At 46.7% G+C, this 22,506-nt stretch overlaps 1 protein-coding gene across 3 annotated transcripts in view; it reads left to right on the forward strand.

Moving 5' to 3' along the window:
• Window positions 1-338: 338 nt before the first annotated feature.
• Window positions 339-22,506, forward strand: part of CADM3 (cell adhesion molecule 3) — a 30,277-nt gene continuing 8,109 nt past the window's right edge. The window contains exons 1-5 of one of the 3 annotated variants that reach the window (XM_007171808.3): window positions 339-581; window positions 18,465-18,566; window positions 20,618-20,758; window positions 21,280-21,432; window positions 22,118-22,255. In XM_007171808.3, the coding sequence (XP_007171870.2) occupies window positions 500-581; window positions 18,465-18,566; window positions 20,618-20,758; window positions 21,280-21,432; window positions 22,118-22,255 (616 nt within the window). In that variant the 5' untranslated portion in view covers window positions 339-499. The remainder of the gene's footprint in view (window positions 582-18,464; window positions 18,567-20,617; window positions 20,759-21,279; window positions 21,433-22,117; window positions 22,256-22,506) is intronic. The other 2 variants (XM_007171806.3, XM_007171807.3) reach the window with 2 other exon arrangements.

Here is a 22,506-nt window from a genome sequence, read left to right on the forward strand (position 1 = left end):
CACGCCCTTGCCCAGGCCTGCAGTGGCCTCTCCCGCCAGTTGGCCCAGGGCCCTGCCCGACCCCCCGCCTCCCTCCACCCCAAGCCTAAGAGGGGTGGGCGCCAGGTCCCACTGCTGAGCCAGCTCTCTCCCTCTGCTCCACGCCCGAGCCGGGCTGGTGGAGCTCCCGAGGGAGAAGGTGGAAGGCACCACGACTGCACGGAGGGGGTGCAGGAGGCGGGGGGCAGTGGGGAATGCGGCAACCTGTCCCCCCCGCGACCAGCCCAGCCCCCGTCACCCCCCCCTCCACCTCCAACCGAATGGTTTGCTCCGAGCGCCCTATTTAATCCCCGCGACTGCAGCAGCGCCGGCTCCCTCCCGGTCCCCGCCTCGGCCCCGGGCTCCGAAGCGGCTCGGGGGCGCCCTTTCGGTCAGTGTCGTCGTCTACCCCCTCCCCAGCCCCAGCCCCTGGGGACCCAGGCTCGCCAGCGCCCAGCCAGGGAGCCGGCCGGGAAGCGCGATGGGGGCCCCTTCCGCCCTGCCCCTGCTCCTGCTTTTCGCCAGCTGCTGGGCGCCCGGCGGGGCCAACCTCTCCCAGGACGGTGAGTGAGGGAGGGGGCGGCGCCAGGGGAGGTGGGGAGGGACCGGGGCGGGGGTTCCGACCGGCTGCGGGGGCGGAGGGAGCCTGTTGGCTTTGTTTGGAAGCGGGGGTTAAAGTCGCCAGCCGCTGCTGATACCCCTGTGTCTGTCTCTGAGCGTCCGTGTCTCTGTGGATCGTGGGGTGTGCCGGGTATGCCCCCTCCTTGTACACCGTCGAGTGTGTCTGCGTGTGCAGTCGGGGTTTGGGTCTGTTATGAGCATCCCGGGGTATGGATGTGTTGATGTCCGTGTGTGTGTCTGGGTGTGCGCGTCTGTGTTGGTGTCTGGTTCTGCGTTTCTGTGTCAGTATCTGTGTGTATGTCTGTGTCAGTGTGTGTTGGGGGCGGAGTGAGATTTGTCGCTGTTTCAGTCAGGGCGTGTGTCGGGTGTTTGTGTATGTATGTCTGGAGGGGTTGGGTAGCCAGTGCAATCCCCCAAACTGCTGTATGCAAACATTTCTGCTCCCCAGCCTGTCCCCCCCACCCACGGCGGAGCTCCGAGTGGGCAGGGAAGGGAGCCTGGGTGAGGCTCTTGAGGGGGGCGTGGGCAAGGAAGTGGGGGGCTTCTCCTTGGAGCAAAACAACAACACTGGGCGGAGAGGGCCCCGGGATGGCAACATCCCTAGCGGTGGCAGAAGCTGGTAAAAGAAACCCAGACGAGAGCGGAGGAGGGGGGCGGGGGGGCAGTGGGGAGAGGCTGGGCAAAGGGAAGGATGAAGATATTTGGGGAGGAGAAATGCATAGAAAACCCAAAGCTTTCCTGGGCTAAGGATTGATTTGCCAAATTTGGGGTGGGGTGTCTTGCCTAGCCCCCTTTGCTTCAGTCAGGAACTCAAACCTTCTTGGGTTTGTCACGGTAGAAAGATGAAGAAAGGGGTGGGGGGAAGGAGGCGGGGCCAGGGGTGAGGGGACTTGGGGCCCCCTCCTGCCCTGGACCGGGCTATGTAGGTCAGCTGTGTCGGGGCACCTCAGCTTTCTTAAAGGCTGCTGACGATTAATGGGGTGGCGGGGGCAGTTTGTAGGGAGACCAGGAAGGGAGACACAGCTTCGAGCCTCAGGTCCCTGGAGGAGGGAGGGCAGGCTGTGAAGGGACTAAAGGAATGCATCCTTCGGTCTCCCCCGCCCCTATCTGAGGCAGGCTGGGCTGGGGGAGGGGAAGAGGGACCGGGACCTCTGCAGAGCCAAGGGATGTGGGGACAGTGAAGGGGAGGGTGGTGGCTATGCCCGGCCAGATGCCAACGAAAAACAGAAAGAACCGCAGGGGAGGAGAAAGGGGAGGCGGCTCCTGGGTGATGGACCCAGTGGCCAGAAGGGATGGGCACAGGGCGGGGCGGGGGTGGAGAGGGGAGGGGTTGAAACTGGGGATGATGATGTAGAGAATTTCATCTGAAGGAAACAGGCGAAGAGCCAGGGTGCTGGAGGAATAATTGCTCCATCTCTCCTGACCTGCTCCCCCAGCCCTGTCTCCATCATGATAAAGGAGTTTCTGCTGGTATGAGGACACTGGGGATCCCCTACCTACAGCTGGCTGGCTGAGTCCTTCTACTCTGTACCCATTAACACTCCCCAAGGGAGTTCCTGCCCAAGTCACCATAGAGACAGCGGCCCCTCCTCTCCCCTGTGTGGAATCCCCCTTCCCTAGAGGACTGTACTGATGACCCTACTCACTGCGGAGGTGAAGAGAGTCCTGAGGGAGGGCAGGCTAAGTGCAAGGCAAGGAGAGGCTACTGGGTGTATGTACCACAATAACGAGTCTCTACTAAGCCTTGACTTTCAGCTGCAGCCCCTGGCCTTCCCATCCTGGTAGCTGGGTTTAAGAGAGACGAGCATGACCCAAACTGCCCCTGTTCGGCAATGGGAACTGATGGGGCCAGGCTGAGACCTAAACAGAATGAAGTCATCCCAGAAAGCTGTGAGCTCAATTCTAGGATGTAAACATTGGAGAAGAGAGTAAATCCATATCCTAGCCAAGTCTTTCTTCACCTACTGCACTATTCTTTCTTGGTCTTCAATTTGGGCTCCAGCCCCTACTCAGGCTTTAAGGTTTAGAGGAAGAGAAATGCTTTATCCATATATATATTTCAGAGCAGTGGCTTGAGGGAAGAGTGGAAGGCAGTAAATTTTGAATGGAGAATGTCCGGAGGAGGGATTGAGAATTTGGGGATGGGGAGGGAGATCTGTTCCCAAGAAAGAGTCAAATCAAGCATCATTTTCCTTGTAGAGCATCATCTGTCCAGACAGTGGACATATGTCTGGTTGTAATGTCTCAGGATGTACTGATGTACAAGAGGCACAACCACATGTGATCGTCTATCTAAATTAATTCTACTTCTTAGCTTCAGGATCAAAAAAGACCCACTCTGATGGGGGAGGTAGGTGCATAGATTTAATGCTCATGGGTGGTGATCCTAAGGCCATTCTGCCCAGGATCATGAAGAAGGTGTGTCTAGTACCCCTGACTTGGCCTGAGGACCCTGGGCAGGGAGCTAGGCAGTAGATTGCTTACCTGGTAACATTTGACCAAAACAAGAAGAGATGTGGTGTGAAAGTTTAAGGACAAGATATCCTAATACACAGATGCTGGAGTGGTCAAGGGTGTATGGCAGAGCAGCTATTTCCATTTAGAATGAGGAAAACAAACTTCATATGCTGCTGGGGTATACAGCTCCCTGAAGTACAGCATACCTTTTTTTTTTTAGGTTTCATAAGGCTGAACAGGGATTGAGAGGTTGGAGAAGGGCAAACGACTGTTATCTGAACCCGGCCATGAGTGCTGTGGCTAGAAACTCAGGAATGGCTTAGATATTCAGAGTTTGCCACCTGCCCCTTCCTTCTCACGTTTGTCCACTAGTATTGGCAGAAGTTGGCAGTTCCAGCTTTGGGGGATACAAGGCCTGTGAACTTAATGTATTCTGCGGTTGTCTTTCTGGTGAGCAGCTCAACATTCAACATTGTAACCAGACTTCCTTGGATTCTTCCTTTTCAAGTTATTTCCAGCACTCTGTGCGTTGATCTAGTGCAGAGACAAGACAAGTGGGCAGCGTCACTTTGCTTTATACCAGGATATAGCAGTTTAACTTTGGACTGCACTGCCTCACACATGAATATCTTTCCCTTTCCAATGACCTTCCGTCCACTGCCATCCATTCTGCAGCCCCCTGGCCAGGTGCCCAGTGCAGAGATCATGCCCAGTGTGCCGGAGAAGTCCAGCAGGCATTCACTCTAGAGCTGCCCACAGATCTGCTTGGCAGACCTACTCCATCCAGTTTCTGTTCCTAGTTGCAGCTGTAGCTGTTCTGTTACTGTTCCTGTTTTCTTCCCAGTTGCAGCTGGGAACCCCTGGGAAGGAGATGCTCTCCCTTCAGACATGTGCATTTTCTGGCACAAAGAAGTTGAAACCATCAGAGAGACACTGGTATCATAGAGTTGAGTTGATACTATGCAGAACCAGTCTGCCTGATGTGGGGTCCAAGCTGTGGCATATCAGCTGCCTATCCAGCAGTTACACCAAAGATTCTGTCCTAAGCTCTCCCTAGGGCTAGGTAGCACTGTTGGTTTTAGTAGTTTCTTTTAGTGCAGTGGTTTTCTCACTTTTATCTTTAAAGATGTGAAATTCCTTTATCAAGTAAATGAAACAGATCCAAGGAGAATTACTCTTATTGAAGCAGATAAGTAAGACCTGGAGCCCTGTCACCCTTCTTCTTGGCTTCCCCTACACTCCCCCTAATCCTTAAGGCACAGACAGAGGTTCTGCCACATACAGTTTGAAATCCTCTGCCCTAGACTGACAGTAAATGAGACAGCTCACTACCCTTAGGTGTCTTCTCTCTCTCTCTCTCTTCTTCCAACTGAGGAGAAAAGGAGGGCCAAATCTAATTTCAAGAGCGCCTTGTTGGAGACATTCACTATTCACTTGAAGAATGACTCATAGTTCTGCAGCCATAAAATTCCACAGATGGCATCTTTTTGGTGCTCTGGTCACTTTGAAACAGCAGACTAAGTAGTTGTGCCATTGCTCTGAAAATCCTTAGATCTGATTTTGGTACCCCTTGTTATTACTACTACTTTCTTGCAGTCCAAATAATATATACAATAGAATCAAAAGCTGCTTGTCCTTAGGTCACAAAAAAATAACCTAGGAAAAGATCCTCACGGTTATCATCAGAGAAATAATAAAACCCCTGGGGCTGTGGCTAGTCACATTCTTTGTTGTTTCCTACTCCAATAGAACCAGCTCAACAATCCCTTTTTTGTCATCTATTTCTCAGTAACGGAATTTCACTGAAGGGTGGTAATCTAGGCTCCAGGTTCTCCATGAAAGCAAGCTGTGGACTGGACCAGCTCCTTACTGACTACTGAATGAAAAAGCCAGGGTATTAGATAGTTTTGTTAATTATATCTTCTCCTTTCATTTTTCAGGCTAAAAGTTAGTATTTCCTGTTGAATCATTGGCTACAGGTCCACGTACTGGAACATTTTGTTTCCTGGATAAGGTCATGTCCTAGAGGTCCATCCATAAATTCCGAGAATAGCAATCCTCATGGGAATGCTTATAAGAAATAGAAACAAACCACCAGAAAAGCAAGCCATCAGAAAAAGATTCAGGGTCTCTAAGAACTCAGTCAAATTAAGAACAAACACTCCACATAATTGTAAAATAGAGAAGAACAAGTCTCTGGGGCCAAAGATCTGCTTCTTCCTCTAGGACCAGCAGCAGAGATGATTCTTTACAAAGTCAGAACCAGCTGATGCTCAGAGGTTTTATAACCCAAGTAAAAACCCAATCCAATCCTGTTATAACAAGGAGATCCATCCATTCTAGCACTGAGAAGTCAAGTTGTCAAGAGTCTTGAACACATGAAGCTGCTGAGATTTTTACAAAATATAAGCTCATTAAAGCTACCTATTCTTCATGGAAGCAACACGTACTGAAAGAGAGAACTATCTGTCCCTTTACTGAAATTCCCCTAAGTCTAAAGAGAGTGGCCAAATTTCCCAACTAACACAGAGGCCTCTAAGTCCTGAGGACAGTACCCTTTTTAAGAGTCATAATCCATTCCATTTTCCTGTGTATGATCAAAACTGGACTGTTCACAGCAATTTGGGGTGCCTTAGAGCACTCGGACTCTGATACATCTCATACCCTATCTGACTGTAATACAGATTTTGGTTTCCTCATGCCTAGTGTGTCTCTGAGGGGACACAGGCTTTGTGGTGCTCTTTTTCCCACAGTGAAAGATACTATTAATTTCATTCATAATTGGTTGTAGCAAGTCAAAACCTCTTCCACCACCACTGATACTAATGTAATTTTCATAATTACTGAGGCTTATGTTGACCAACTCAGTCTGGTGGCGGTCCTCACTTTTTAGCACAATCTCTTGGTTGTATGTGTGGCAGGTTCAAACAGAGTACTTCAGGAGGCCTTTGAGAGCAAGTGATGTGTGTGGCGTGATCCTAGCAGAAGCCCTGATGTCTGGTCTGTTTGGTTTGTTTGAGAGCTGGCTGCCTTCACCTACGATCCTGGTTGCCCTGTTCTTTGTGGAACACACCACAGGTGCTTTGAGCTCTCCATGGTGCTAGCCCCTGACAGGGACACTCCAGGCTCTTCTTGCTGCTCTCCGTGGTCCTGCTCCCCATCCAAGCTCCTAATCTCTTTATTCTCTACAGTGCAGCCCTCAGAACGGGGCTGGAATTTCCCTCTCCCTACCACAAACACACACATGATCTTCGTTATGATCCCTGACCTGCTCCACCAGAAAGAGGTAAACAAGACCTGTAGATATAGATCTGGAGATTCTTCATTACCACCTAATCCCCTGTAGGAAGGGGACAGAAAGAGCAAATAATACTGAGGTTGAAAAGAAGTGTTGTTTGCAATGTTCAGGAGACTAGAACATAGAGTGACCTCAGATGGCCTCAAAAGAACTGAATGTTTTGCCATATTTGGACTCATAGATTTAAAACAGAACTACAAATAGTCGTGGTTTAGATTGAGACAACATTGCTCATATATTATAACCACATATACACTATAAATGTGGAATGCAAAATGAGTCCTACTCAGTTTATGAGCATGTACCTCTTAACACCACTCTGAGCCTGACAACCAACTCTAATTGTCCTGTCATGGTACCCATTGTTCCTGTCCCCTCAGCCTTAGCAGTAAACGTAAAGACAACATATAGAATAGGTTATCAGAATAGATAATAGAGGAATTCAATATATGAGAGGCATAGAAGATAAATATCAAATCCCTGACTCATGTCCCTCATCATTATAACCATCTAGTACAGACTACATGGCTTTAAATATAACCATCCTATCCCAGAGTCCAAGTCCTTGGCCAGATCTCAGGAGATGGATCTTTAAACTGGACTCTGCTACTCTTTTGGGGTACTGCCAATGATCCCAATGAGAATGTTCAGCCCCTGCCAGTCTGAGACTAGATAGCCTGTTCCTACCATCACATCAAAGCTACACAAGCTTCTCTTCCCCTAAATGCTGATTTCCCCATGTCAGTTTTGCATAATAGTTCATATAATAGTTAACACTTATGAATGACCTACACCAGAGTGAGGCTGGGGAGACAGGTTTCCAGAATTAATTTCCAGGACCCCTCTTCCATTTCCTTATTTGATACAAGGAGAAACTTCATTCCTCAAGGACAGGTAATGGAAGTGATTTATCTCCATGAGCGAGCCTTCAAGAAGACAGAATTAGGGTTATGGTAACAGCTGGAGTTTCTCCCATCTACTCATCTCCCTGAGACCCCGTTCTCATAAAGAGCAGACATGTTTCTGAAAGGATTCTAATGCAGAGACTCCAACATTTTTTTCAATATGTGTATCATTCTTCTATGTGAGCTCTTACCTCTGGGATTCTTTAGCCTCTCATCTCTCTCCATCTTTCTCCTGGATGTCTCCAGGAGAATAAGAAAGCTAAATAATACAAAGAACTAAAATGTTGCTTTCTCTAAGGATTTATTTTTCCTTACCCCAGCTAGACCTACACTAATTGTGTATTGATTGCTAATTATAAGCACCTTTGCCTCATTTACTTCCAGTTCAGGGTCAGAAAGGTCAGATGCATCACCTCACCCTAGGGAAAAAAGAAAAAGAAATGAAGGCTGATATCTCAGCCATTCATCTCTAAGCTAGCCATTACTTAGTTCTCCATTTCCTTCATATAGTCCCAGCTGTTAGCAAAATAGAATGGAGAACTATACTTCCAATACCAGATTTCATTGGGAATATGCAGATCCTTGTTTCTTGTATTCATTTTTCTTCTGGGACCTGGCTCTTTGCTTCCAATTTGGATTCTAGAATTCCAGCCAAAGCCTCAGACAGAGTAAAAAGCTCCAGAAGGTGAACTGGTTTATTGAGTCTCTGACTTAAATACCCGATGCTCCTTGGAAACCCAGCAAACCTCTAATAAATACATCGATGACAAGTAACTTAAAAGACTTAGCCTAGCCTAGGTCAGTCTTTGAAGAGCCTGGAGTCAAGTTCTCTCATTATCATAAAATGAAGGGCCCATTTTACCGTCTGCTCCTAATCATTTGTCCCTCAGCAAATGCAAACTTAACAGTGAGACAATTATACTCACTTGTTCTTACTAGTTCTTACTCTAGTTCTTAAGGATGAGATATTTCCAAACACATATTATATATTTCCTCCTATAATCTCCATCCTATAATCTCAAACAAATATAAAAGCCACCATCACTAAGCCCGTGGGCCTCACACATTCTCATTTATCCTCTACTGCTGCTTAATGCCAACTCTCTTCTGGTTTCCAAGCCCCGGAGTCCAGTGTCAGTGACAGATGGACTGAGCCTCAGCCCTGGGGAGAAGAGGATTCTGGCCCTCTCCTGGGGAGTTTGAGCAGGAGAGAGAGCCTGAATTCTGCTTTGGGGAGAATCTGAGTTTAAACCATATGGTTTTCTGGACATTAGGGGTTCTGATTAATAACAGGCTGGTGAAAAGGGCTCTGTATCTGGGTCATAAGAAAAAGCTATGTTTATGACCAAAACAAATGAAAACAGAGATACGAAGAGTGAAAATGGTAGTTGTCATGTGTGTAGTGAGGGACACATACTGAAGGAGAAAAAGAGAGTAACCAGGTTGGAATATATGTGCATCTTGGGGAACAAAATCGAATGTATATCCACATTGAAGAAGAGACTCTCAATGAAGATTTAAGGAGAGGAGGAGATCTCTGGGTCAGAACAGAATTATTGGCCATATCGGGAACTGTGAGGTCTGCAGACTTGGGAGAATGTGTCTATCTCACAGAAGGGTTAAATTCCCAGGAAGGCCCAAAGTTAGGCTAATAGAACAACCACCTGCTGAAAAATACATTTTTAGGTGAGAAAAGTGAAGGGCAGAGACTACATCTCAGCTAGGATTGGCAGAAGAGGGGAACCCGGAGCAGTGTGGGTGTGTAGAGCAGACCACCTTTTTCTCCATGTGATCCTCCTAATCACTGTCCTGCACCTGTCATCCACACCCTGATTCTGATGACCCAGTGAAGAGAAACAGTAAAAACAAGTCAGTAAAATGAGAGCCAGCCGAGATGAGTGCTTTCTTGCCTGACTTCTAACAAATTAAACTTTTTCACAGCATTGTTATCCCGCCACACCAAGCCATCAGCCTGAAATATCTAAAGTGCGACATTAAAGAGCAAAGAATGAGATAGAGCTTGTTGAGAAGGGAATGCAGCCACGCACTCAAACAGGTATTGAGGCTCTGGAGGGTTAGGAGCAAGGCTTTGGCACCTGGCTGGAGATTCCTCAGGGAATCTGTTCTTTACTTCTCCCCAGGGTCCCTGGGCTTTCCCTCCCATTCCCAGTCCCTATTTTCTCATAGCTAAACATATTTTCCAACAAGTTAAACTGAATTATGCTTTCATTTACTCCACATTGACTCTGTTATGTATCCTTTCCTAAGTACTTTCCTAAGATGGGGTGATTTTTTTCCCCAGTTCTATTACATACGTGTGAAAGCAGCTAGATACATTCAGGGAAAGGGTATAAAAGTGCCTGTACTTGGTTCAAGGGACATCTGAGAGTTCAAAGTCTAGACTCGCGACTCTCTGTTGCATTAAAATACAGACTCCAGGTCATACCTGTTGTGATTTCTGAGTATGTGAGCATGGTGGGAAGGGAATGAGGAGATAGGGGTAAAAGGACACTTCTAAAATGGCTCAAGGCTGTCATCAACTGGAGTGATTTCATGCCCGACCTTAGGGACTTGCTTGAGAAATAACTGATGAAAGTCAAAGCCCTGCACAGAACCCATGCTCCCAGCAGCCCTTACTGAGCCATCCGTTCTGCTCTGTCTCATCACCTCCCCCCAGCCTCTTAGTACAAAACACTAGACACTTGTCTGGAGCACAGAGCCCAGTCCTAGAAGGTAGGCGCTAAGGCGAGGAAGGGGCTCTTTTGGGATTAGATCCCCTTCCTTTCTGTCTCCCAACTGCAGTTCTTACTACAACAAAGTATTGGCTCCAGAGGGGCTTGTTTTTGTTGGGGGCCAGCCCAGGGCTCCCTCCCAGTGCTAATGCACCGAGAACACTGACTCAATAGCAAATCAAAGCAACAGCTGTCCCCACCTCCTTCTCTGCCACCCACTTCCCAGTCTCTGCTCCTCAGAATCTTAACTAAGTCTCCGAGAGGCCCCCCTCAGCCTACTGCAAGCCCACTTCTGCCTCCAGATTTTTTCTCTCACCAGCTCAAGAATAGGAAAAGCTCCTCTGCGTTTTTCTCTCTTCTAGTCTCTGTCTCCCACATCACAATGAGGTTAGCAGCCTCCAGCTCTCCACCACACAGATGCCAGCACGCACACGTACACACGGCCTGTCCTCCTCATCACCCTTCTAACTCCTAAAGGGCATGGAAGTGGCTTCTGCCCCACGGCCTCCTCTTTTGTGAGAACCGGAATCTGCCATGAAGACCCCGACATTTGTGACGATGCCATTCTTCGCACCTTCAGGGACTCCTTCCTCATCTCACCCCAACTTCTCTAACCTGCCCGGCATTTAGTAGAGTTACTTCCCTTGAGATCTAGGGTCCTGGGGTTCCTCACTACAATGCACAGGGAGATGGGAAGCAGGAAGAGTGGATGTCACTGGAAGTAAAATCACACTAAATGGCAACTTAACTTCCAAATTAGCTAGTTCACAGGACTGCTGTCAAATGGCAATGAGAACAAAAGACTGGGGTTATAACCACAGCTCCCACTAGCTGCCTGTGTGACCATGCTTAAGTTTCTAAGCCTCTCTGAGCCTTGGTTCTTCATCTTTTAAATGGGAAGTTTGCACTAGCTGCTACTTAAGATTCTTATCAACTCTAAAAGTCTATGCTTCTAAGAATCATAGACGGGAAAATATTTTAGGAAGAATGAGGTACAGAAAGAGAAGGCAAGGAATTACTGAACTTTGGTAACAGGGAGTCAGAAAGGACATCAGTTCCATCCTCTGTCTAGAAGACTCAAAAAGATCTTAGGAATAACCACCTCTGGCCATTAGGGGTCAGTAGAAAATGACTAAAACATGCAAATTGACTGCAGGGTTTTAGCAAATGTATCAAATATAGTTACTCACGGCACTTAAACTTGTATACTTTTTTAACATTTGGATATAGGAAAACATTTGGAATAAGTGGGTTTTTTTTATTTTTCAGTGAAAAGAGGGTTAACATCAAGATGTGCTTTTTGTTTTAACCCCACCCTCACGCCCACCACAGGCAAGCTAGCCAACTAGCCAAGTACCCTAAAAATTCCCTCCCCTTCATTCAGCCTAGAAAAGCTAAGCCCCACACCATTCCAAACCCAGGAAACAAAAGCCTTTCATTTTCAACAACTGCTTAGGATGGAAGCAAAAGGTATCTGCCTTCATGCAATAATAAACCTGTTTCAGCCCAGATCCGTCCTTTCCAAACCTAAATCTCTTGGATCATCTAACAGAATAGGATCCCTGGTTCTATAAATCTGTACCTCTTGGCCACACTTTACCAAGCTATGAGGCTAATCAGTATAGTAGGGACTTCTTACAGGGAAGGTTCTCTTCCCCACCCTATTCACCTTCCAGTTTCACTTATATCGTGTACGCCTCCTGGGAGAGTAAAGCTACACCCAGAGAGTAGTGACTTCGGGCCCAAGAGGCTGTTGGGAGCCAGAGAGAAAGTAGATAAACAAGACTCCAGGAGGGAAAACCAGACAGCAACAGAAATAATGGAGGGAGGGAACACAAAGGAGCAAGGTCTCAGCAGCTCAAGCCAGAAAGGGTGGAGAGGCCAGCGAGCTGGAGAGAAGGCCTAGATCAGGGAGGCAGGCAGCTGAAGCGTGACTGAGCTGTGACTCTCTGAAGTGGATGTGAGCCGGAGCATATCTGAGCTGAGCAAGGAGATCCTTTAGGGGATCCTACTGCCTGGGAGGGGACAGGGGCCTGCCCTGAAGAGCAACAGGAAGGGAAGGAAGTACACCTGAAAAGACAGACAAGCCCCCATGACAGAATAACTCTTACCTCTATGGCCCCAGCTTTCTTTCGTCTGACTGCACTATAACATTGGGAATGGAAGCGAATCGGGAGCTTGGAGAGGACAAAGTTAGAAAGGAACGTAGAGCAGGCAATGAGAGAATATTTTGACACTCCTGCCCTCAGTGTCTTAGACTAGGAAACTACACAGTAACTTCTGCAGAAGTAGCATAATTCCTGGCAACCTAAGAGCAAATGGAGAAAATTAAGTTTAAAGAGAGTCCTTTGTGATCAGGGTGTTGTGCTCTAAAGTTACTCAGGTCAAAGTAACTCCCCTCCCAAATCTTGGAGTGATCGATTAAATCAGGCCTCAGGTGAGATTGGTCCACTTTCCTCCAAATGCGGAAGCAGACATTCACTGCTAAAGAAAAATGTGGCTCTGCGCATAAAGAAAAGATTAAGGCGCTGAGTTCTAGTTCTGATTTCATGGCCATTCTCTTCAGTGTGTGATCGAAATACATATAAGAATTCACTGCGTAGCTAGTGTTAGGGAAGAATCAGAGTGAGATCACCTGGCCAGGGAGCCCAGTGATGGGGGTGGGTAAACCATTCTAAAAGTGGGTCCCTCCGGCATTCTGGGCCACAGCCCCCAATGTGTTTTTCCCTTGGAAATAACACTCCTCCACCCACCTGTCATGGTAGTCGTGAGGAATAACAAGTAGGCTGGGATGAAGAGTATTTTTAACTCTGGAGTTAGAGAAATGCTGAATCATCATCATCATCATCATCATCATCATCATCATCATCATCATCACCATCATCATCAACTCCTACTCGGGGAGTTGGTGTTCTCTATAATCTGGGAAGTGGAGTTCTGGACCCAAGCACTGGCAAGGCCAGCAACAGTTATGCAGGGGAGCTCTGTCCCCTTGTCCCACCATCCCAAATGTGCACCCGTGACCCTGTACATGGCCCTAAGGCCCATGCAATGTAGATTCCCGAAACAGACAGGGCAGGGAAGATACATAAACCAAGCAATAAGGGGTTATACTGACATATAAACTTCCTTACTAGCATCACTTAAATTGGAAACATAATACATTTTTATTCATTTGAGTTATTTATTTATTCAATAAATATTGAGCACTTACTATGTGTGAGGTCCTGTACTATGGATGAAAAATGAAATCAGAGGTGCCAATGTATGCTTTAAAAGGCACATTAGTAAGTCCCTGTTTCCCACCTCTGCTACTCTTAATATGAACAATTAATCAGAAGGAAATCAGTGGGTGAAAGGGCTACTTTGTCCTTTAAAATGCTGGGAGTCTTAAAGCTACTGGAACCCATGAGTAAATAGACCAAGAATTAAGAAACCTCCCAGACAACTGAGAGCAAATAAGAAGACAATCTTAGTTCGTAGCCTAGGTGCTAGAGTGCTATGAAAACGTGAGGGCACTCTTAGTTTTAACCAGACACGTCTATTGCTTGGTTAACTGAAGAATCATCCCAAATTATAAGGCCTTTGGGGTGAGCCCCCAAAGATATAGATGAAGACACACCAAGAAATCCAATTAAAAATGTAATTCAGTGGATACAAATCACACCACCACCACAAGCACTCATTTCCAACTTGCTACACTGTTATTTTTATCATAGTGCAGGTAAGCGTTGTGAATTTTGTTTAGGTGAGCACCCCCAGGCCAGCAATGCAAGAAGGAATCTTTCCACCTGTAACCTCTGCCCTCCCCCACCACACACACACACACACACACACACACACACAAAGCACACACACACACAAAGCACATGCTCCTGCAAAGGGAGGCAGTGTACTGAAGATATGCAGAAAGTCTGGGCTCTGTGGTCAGAGAGATCTAAGTTTATCCCAACACTTATTGGATGCATCATATGGATAAGTTACTTAACTTTTCTGAGTCTTAGTTAGTCTCTGAGTCTTAGTTAACTCATCCTTAGCATGTGCATAATAATACCTATTAAAGGGTTATTCTGGAATAATGAATATAGAGCACCTCGCTTGGATCATGACACACAGAAGGTAATCAATAAATAGAGATTTCCACCCATCTTGTAAACTTATAGAGCTTCGGCTTCTGGATGATCTACCCTCTTCCTTGGCCCATTTCTTCCTAGCCTTTTTGGTTTGCTATTTCCTCTTCACTGGCAGATTTTGAACCTAGCTCTCATAGTTGAAGATGTTAAGCATCTTGGATTCATTTATTAAATAAGTACTCATTAAGCACCTTCTAAGTGCAATATGCTGTATTAGGGCCAGTACCAGATACAGAGACGAATCAGATATCAACCCTACCTGCAGAATCGTTAAAATTTAGGAAGAAAGCGAAACTTGCAGTACAAAGTAAAGAGTGATGCATAATTTAAGAAAAGTAGATAAAGTGTTGTGACTCAAAAAAAAAAAATCAGAAATTATTTCCATCTGAGGCAATCAGGGAATCAGGGGAGGCTTCTTGAAGGAAGTGCCACAGAAAAGAGGCTTTTTAGGGCTTAGATGTGTGACGATGGGTGAAGAGCATTATCAACAGAGTGACTGTGGGAAAGGGAATGTATGCAGGAAAGGAAAGGGTTTATGGAAAGAATTCCAAATAGCGTCATATGTCTGGGATATGGGGTGAGTGAAATAAAGAAAAGACAAAGCTGAAAGGCATAATGGCATCAGACCGTGCAGGATCTTATAAGCCAGGCTAACAAATCTGGATATCATCTGCAGACAGTGGGAAGACAGTGAGGGTTTCTAAGCAGGGAAACAATATGATCCATATGACTGGAGCTCTCTTTATCTGTTTTTCAATGTGATTAACCTGGGCCCTCCCCTTACTAACAGTCTTGTGGACTCAAAGTCTGCATTTCCTTCCAATGACCCTGCCTGAGCAGAACTGTCATTATTTCCACTTCAAAGTGCATGCCACCTTTTCAGAGCACTCTTAAGTTTTCCTTTTGAGTCTGAATCCATTGAAGGAATTTATGCTGATGTCATAAACAGTTGGCAAGCTCTAAACCCAAAGAACAAGGCTTTCACATTCCAGGTTATAATTTCTGCCATTTATCCATGTTTCTGTGAATAACATTATAATCACTCATCTGCACCCAGGGGAGTGGCTATTCGGAATTTATCATTACAGGTGTACAATTTTATAAAAACAGCAAGAAAACTTTCAGGCATATTAACAGACAGTTCTCAAGAGGAGACATGAGATCATAAGTACTTTGGAGAATTACAAGGTAAAATATCACCTCCAGGAGGAAAAAAAAAAAAACCCAGCTACTTCTTAATCAGTTTCTTAAAACACAACAAACCAGAGTGAGTTCCTTGTAAACCTACAGGGACAATACTGTATATCAGGGCATATCCCTAATATGCCATTTATTGGAGATTATTTGTTTAGTTATCAGACCCCTCATCTAAACAATTCAGTTTAGTTTGAATGACATCATCATTTCACTTATTCATCCTATTCAGAAAAAAAAAAAAAAATGCCAGCAAAATGCAGGAGGAGGGGAGGGATGAAAGGAATATAAGCAAGGAGAAAAGCAACTGAGAAGAAGGCAGAAAACAGCACAAATGAAATAAGGAGCAAGAGAATGAAGACTAAACCTATGCTGTCTGGACAGAAGACATGCTCTGCCTGAGTAAGAATGGACACAGCAGAGTGCCAATTGTGACTGAATGAATTACCAGAGCCAGTTAAATGTACTGAGAGCCCACTATGGGCTAAGTGCTGAAAATACAAAGATGAATAAGGGAAGGCTCCTTCTCTTCACCAACTCTGAGTTTAGATGAGGAGGCTGATAACGAAACAAGTAAATTGCAATACAATGGACTGAAATGCTATAAGAAACCGAAGCTGTTGAAAAAGCTTTGAGTGCACCACCAGCAGGAGAAAGAGGATCCTTGAGAGGGTGTTACTTGTGTGCCTTTAGGTAAGTCACTGAACCCCTCTAAACCTCATCTCTAAAAAGTGATTCTGGGCTTCCCTGGTGGCGCAGTGGTTGAGAATTTGCCTGCCAATGCACGGGACACGGGTTCGAGCCCTGGTCTGGGAAGATCCCACATGCCGCGGAGCAACTAGGCCCGTGAGCCACAACTACTGAGCCTGCGCGTCTGGAGCCTGTGTTCCGCAACAAGAGAGACGGCGATAGTGAGAGGCCCGCGCACCGCGATGAAGAGTGGCCCCCGCTTGCTGCAACTGGAGAAAGCCCTCCCACAGAAACGAAGACCCAACACAGCCAAAAAAATAAATTAATTAAAATTAAAAAAAAAAAAAAAGATTGTATCTGGCTGCCTCTCCCTCAAGGTTGTTTTGACATGAATTCATGATTGAAAATCCACTCTGCAAACTGAAAGCCCTATGCCAGCGTAGGAGATGGCTATTTTATCCATTTGAGCAAAGGTCTATTTAGTGCTTACTTGGTGCACTAGGTACCAATACTGTGGTGTGGAGCACTGACCCCTCTCTGGCTTCTCCCTGTCCCTCCACCATTCCAAGCTTTAGCACAACCAGTTTGGCTTCCCACTGTGTGTGGAAGCGCCCACAAACAGACGACCTGGAAAATACCGAGAAACACTCACCAACTTCCGGTTGCCTCCATTCTTGATGTCCACAGAAGGCAGCAGGGCGAGGGCACCCAGGGGGACTCTCTGTTGGATCTGAGCGCCCTGGTCCTCTTCCTGGCCGCCTTTCCTTCTCCCATCCTCATCTTTCTTGCCTCTCTTCACCAACACTTTCCTTGTTCGCTTTCTTGCCTACTTCTACCTGTTACAGATACTCTTTTCTTTTTTTCACTGCTTTACTACCCCTCCGCATTTGGGCATTAGCGCTTCTCCTGTTCGGGAACAGAGTCATTTCTCAGACCTCCTGGAGGATGTCTGAGGAACAGTGGAGAGGGGAGGCGTCTCCTTGAAGGCCAGTGAACCTCTGAAGCTATCTTAGAGCCCTATCCCGAGGCTAGGACTCTTTCTAACACCCTCTCCCTTCCCCCATCCCTCTCCCTTCCCCGGTACTCCCTTCCCTCCCTCCCCCACTCTCTCCTCTCCCTCACCCTTCTTTCCCTTTGATTCTGCAACTCTCTTCCTCGTCCCCTTTCTTCTCGTGGACCCTAAGACCACGTCCCACTTATCTTTTTAGTCTCACACCCCTGCCACCCCGTACCCTCCCCACCTCCCCTACCCATCCTCCTCGGTCCCATCGCCCCCTTCTCATCCTTTCCTCTCCCACCGCCCTCCCCCGCTGCCTCTGGAGCGGGCGCGCTGGGACAATTGGCGAAGTTCTGCCGGACTTCAGGCCCGGGACAAGGAGCAGTTCCGGACTCTGCTCAGCAGCCGATGACGTTACTGAATTGTGCGCATGTGATTGGCTACTGGCTTTACAACGGGAGATCCTGAAAAGATTCTCAAGGCCGGTTTCTTTGTCCCTCCGTCTCTCAGGTTGAGTTGGGGGAAACAGGCCATGGAAACTATACAGTACTTCACAAAAGGGTTTAGGGCCTACCAACTAGGAAGAGAGCCGGTGACTCAAGCCTTGGGCGTGTGTTGTGCCAGATGAGGGAGCAGAGTCAGTGATGTAAAATGGTGAGTGGGACTGAGAGTGGAGGAGGAAAGCTTAAGACTCGGAGCACCGGATAGAAGGTAACAATCTAGGAAGGCGTGGGTTAACTTTCATCCCCAGCTGTGGTCTGTGTCTTCAGTGCTAAGGGTGTCACCTTGAAACAGAGCTTTGGATTTGGAAATCAGGCATTTAATTTCCAGTCTTTGTTCTTCTGTTTGTAGGACCTTGGGCAAGTCACTTCATTCTGTTTCCCCTCTTCAAGGTAGAAGTGATAATACCAACAGTACTTATTTAACTGGTTTATTAAAAGGATTAAATGGGAACGTACTTTTTAATGATTAAACCTGTCATTATTTTAGTAGATAATTTGGTGTAGCAGAAAGAATCCCGGATCAGGAATGAAAAGTCTTTGGTTTTCTTTCCTGTTTCTGTATGACCTTCGCCAAGTCACTTTTAACCCTAGTGGGCGTCAGTGTCCTCACCTGTGAACTGGGAGAACTGGACCAGATGACCTCTAAGATCTCTGTTGGCTCTAACGTTATGTGATTGACTGCTAAAGCTTAGCATCCTCCTTTAATTCACCCCTTCGGAGGAAGACTTCACTTCCCTTTTCAGGACTTGAGTTAATCTCCCCCTTTTGTGAGAAAGCCACCTTCTCTTAGGTACCCTGGTGAACCTGCTTTTCACAGGGGCCAGTCCTCTCCCCCATCCCCAACAATGAAAGTACAGATCCCAAACGGTAGCAGCTTAAATGTAGGGCTCATCCTTCATGGAGACTCTCTCCCCAGGCTACTGGCAAGAGCAGAATTTGGAGCTGGGGACTCTGGCTCCACTCGAAGAGGCCATGAGCTCCACAGTCTGGAGCAGCCCTGACATGCTGGCCAGTCAAGGTGAGAATCCAGGCCCCCTCATCTCAATGTCCCTCAGTTCCCTCCACCATCCTCACATCATCTCCCACTCATGTTGCCTCCACCCTGTGTTCTCACTCCCCTCATTACCACACAACTCTTCCCCCTCTCCATTTGACATTTTAGTACTTAGTTCTACACCACCAACTCCCCTGGCACCTACTCCTCCTTCCCTCACTCCGGTACAGGGACCTCTGTATCCCTTACACCTTTTTCCAAAAATAAAATGATTCCAGGAGGAGTGTATTACTCAGAATAAAGAGGTTCTGGAAAGACACAATCAAGATAGAATTCTTCAAAAGGAACCAGGGACAATGGGATTACCAGTCAAAAATCGGTTTATGGCTAGCAGTAAATGATAGGTTTCCCAAACCTTTCGTTGAGATATTTAAGGAAGATATCACTTCCACCTTTATTCAGCCAGCTCAGTCTCTGGCTTGCTAACATTAAAGTCGTAGTTTTGATTCTCAAGTTAGATGATTACCTGAGGCGCATTCCAGTGAAAAGAGCACTGCCTTGAGACTCAGGATTCTAGTCCTAACTAGAATCACTGATCGGTAGAATGATCTTAGGCAATCACTTCGCCTCCATTGCCTCATTGTCTACATCTGTAAAATGAGGGAATTGGATTCCATGATTCCTAAGATCCCTGTCAGTTCTAATTTTTATGATTCTAAACGCTAAAACTAGCAGCCAGGCTTTGGGCTCCAATTTGGAGACAGCCACTCAGAAGCGTTGGTGTTTGGTGTCAGCTCCGGCAGGTGCCACCTTCACTCTTCAGGGCCCTTTCTCTGCTAGGAACGCTCATTGAATATTCCTTGGAAATGGAGCTCTGGTGACCAGGAAAGACAGGAATAAGCAGATAGGGCAGGGGTAAGGTTGGTGCCGTAGGGAGTATGGGGATTGTTTTAAATTGCTCAATTAGGGAATGTAGGAAGTACGTTTCTTCGTTTCTGATTCAGAGGCGACAATGCTGGTTAAGTAATTTAGTACCATAGAAGAAATTGTGTGGATGTTTCAGGAATCAGAGCTAGAAGGTGTTATTTTAGCTCTGCAGAGGTCAGTGCCATTGGGTCACAGGAAGTCAGACCTGAAGATGAAGGAATCAATATTAGGAATCAGAATCCATGCTTTGGGGAACATGGGAGAATACTGGGTGGAGGAAGCAAGTGTCACACAGACTGAGGGGCTCACAGCTAGGCCTGATTAGAAGGCACATTTGGGATTCAAATGACTCATCCTCACAATATCTTACTAGTCCTTCTTTTGTTTAACTTGACTAAGTAGAGAGGGATTAGAAACTGTATTTCTATCAGGTCGAAGGGAAAACTTTAATCCATTATTCTTTAAAATAACGTCAGGATAGTGATTTGGGTTTGTGTGTTGATTTGGGAGGCGGGTAGTACTGATACTGAAAGGAATATGTTAAGGGAGCTGATGATTGAAGGGAACTTATTGTTGGAGGAACTGAAAAGTCTGTGTCAAAACGTTTTAGGTTTTTTTTTAAATCTTTTTTGTTTATTTTGCAGTTTTATTAGCTACCTCTTGTGTAAATGAATGTGCAACCCACATTCTTGGGGGTTGGCCTTTTCTTCGCTTTTATAGTTTGGGCATTATTACAACCATTTCTGTTCTTGCTCTTATATGCAGGTGGTGGCAGGAAGGTAAAACAGAATGACAGACTCGTATGTGTGTTTTCAAAGGTGAATGGTAGAACTCTATCAGAAAAGATACATGGGGAGTGGTATGTGTAGATCTGGGGTGCCTTTATCCCTCTAAATGTTTGTGGCCCTGTCAGTTCATTCAGCAAATATTCAACAAGTGACTGTTTTTCTGTGCATTCAAAGCAAGAGGAAGTAAGGTCTGCCTTCCCCTGCCTCACCGCCACCTCTATTCCTTCCCCCATGATGCGTTAAGAGAATACAGAGACGTGGGCCTTGGATGGTCTGAATTAGATGAGGCGGACTGTGGCCCAGAAATGGGTGGAGGGGCTAGTGCTGCCTTAGGAAACTAACCCAATTCTACCCCTGCAGACAGTCAGCCCTGGACATCTGATGAGACAGTGGTGGCTGGTGGCACCGTGGTGCTCAAGTGCCAAGTCAAAGATCATGAGGATTCATCCCTGCAATGGTCTAACCCTGCCCAGCAGACTCTCTACTTTGGGGAGAAGAGAGGTAGTGTCCCATGAGTTATCTGCCTCCATGGGAAACATGGGCTGGAGAAGGGGGCTGCAGAGCTGAGAGGAAATGTCCCTGTAGTCCAGAGGCTAAGAAACATGAAGGGATGCTGTTTGGGGAAGCAACAGGCCATGGGCTCCTCAGCTGGTTCCAGAGAAACTTCATAATTATGGCTCTGACTGAGGCCATGCATGGTCTTATAGGGTCCTGGAGTGACTCACCCCAAAGGAGCCCTAAGAGACAGCTGATGTCAGTGTTACCCCAACGTGGCCCACAGATCCAACCTACTTTTCTGAGTATCTCTGAGGCTACTGAGCCCAATGGCCCAGGAAAGTAACTGAATAAACTAAAGACTACTCAAACTCAGGAGCAGTTTTTTTTTTTTTTTTTTTTTTTTCCCCCTGCCCCAAACCACACTAGACCCTTTCTTGAAAAAAAAAAAGCTGGCCTGGGATTGGAAGATAAAGATGAATGTCACCAGTAAAAGCCTTGCTTCCAATTCTCCCAATTTCCCCCAGCCCTTCGAGATAATCGGATTCAGCTGGTTAGATCTACGCCCCATGAGCTCAGCATCAGCATCAGCAACGTGGCCCTGGCAGACGAGGGTGAATACACTTGCTCCATCTTCACTATGCCCGTGAGAACTGCCAAGTCCCTCGTCACCGTGCTCGGTGAGGCTCCCAAACCCCAGTGTCTCCACAGCGTGCTTCCTCGCAGACAAATCTCCCTGGGTGGGCCCCTGAAGCAGCCTAGAGCCAAGCAAGTCTCCAAGCATTTTGGGAAAGTTCAGCGCGTGTTTCCGTTGCAATGGAATGAAATGCAAAGAGTGGTGGGGTCTAAGCTTTTCTCCTTTACTTACTGTTTGCTCTGGGACAAATCTCTTACCCTCTTTAAGCCTGACTTTCCTAACCTGTAACAAAAGGATGATAGTGTCTGTTCCACTTACCTCCCAAGATTGTGTAAGGGAAACACGAGAAGTATGTGCAGTGTATGATTATAATTTCCAAGATGAGCACCCCAGTTGTTTGCATGCTCTCATCTTGATCCTACATTTCAATTTCCTTCTTTGCTCCCCTGAGCCTCACACTATGTCTGTGGCCACCCAGTTGTGCTTTTGGGTTGTTGGGTCATGTATCATCTCAGATATGGTAAATCTCCCACCACCATATCTCCTCCCCCTGGGGTGGTCTTTCTCTTATCAAAGAGAAAGATAATTTCTCTAGCCTTCTACCCATCATAAACCAAAATAGAACTCAGATATCCTAACCCTCAGAGAGTCTGTCTCGGCAGGGAGAGATGAGGTGTGACCTCAGGGTGCTTTTCTTTCCTATCCTGGCCATTCCCTATCCATGGCAGGAATCCCACAGAAGCCCATAATCACTGGCTACAAGTCATCGTTACGGGAAAAGGATACAACTACCCTAAACTGTCAGTCTTCTGGGAGCAAACCTGCAGCCCAGCTCACCTGGAGGAAGGGTGACCAAGAGCTTCATGGTAAGTTCCTCCTGCCTTGGGGGTGACAGGAGGAGGTGGTGCTGGGACAGCGGGGAGGAGAGAGGGAGTGAGGGGTACATGTCTATATGCATGTGTATGTGCACATAAGGCATGGTGTAGAAGAAGAAAGGGGAATGACAGATATTCTGTGTACAGTCGTGTGTGTGTGTGTGTGTGTGTGCGCGCGTGCGTGCGTTGGGGACTCCATCCTCCTTGTGTGTACATATCCATTTCACAACTTCCTAAGTCTG

Source organism: Balaenoptera acutorostrata, chromosome 1 (assembly GCF_949987535.1).
Source record: "Balaenoptera acutorostrata chromosome 1, mBalAcu1.1, whole genome shotgun sequence".
NCBI classification, from domain to species: Eukaryota; Metazoa; Chordata; class Mammalia; order Artiodactyla; family Balaenopteridae; genus Balaenoptera; species Balaenoptera acutorostrata.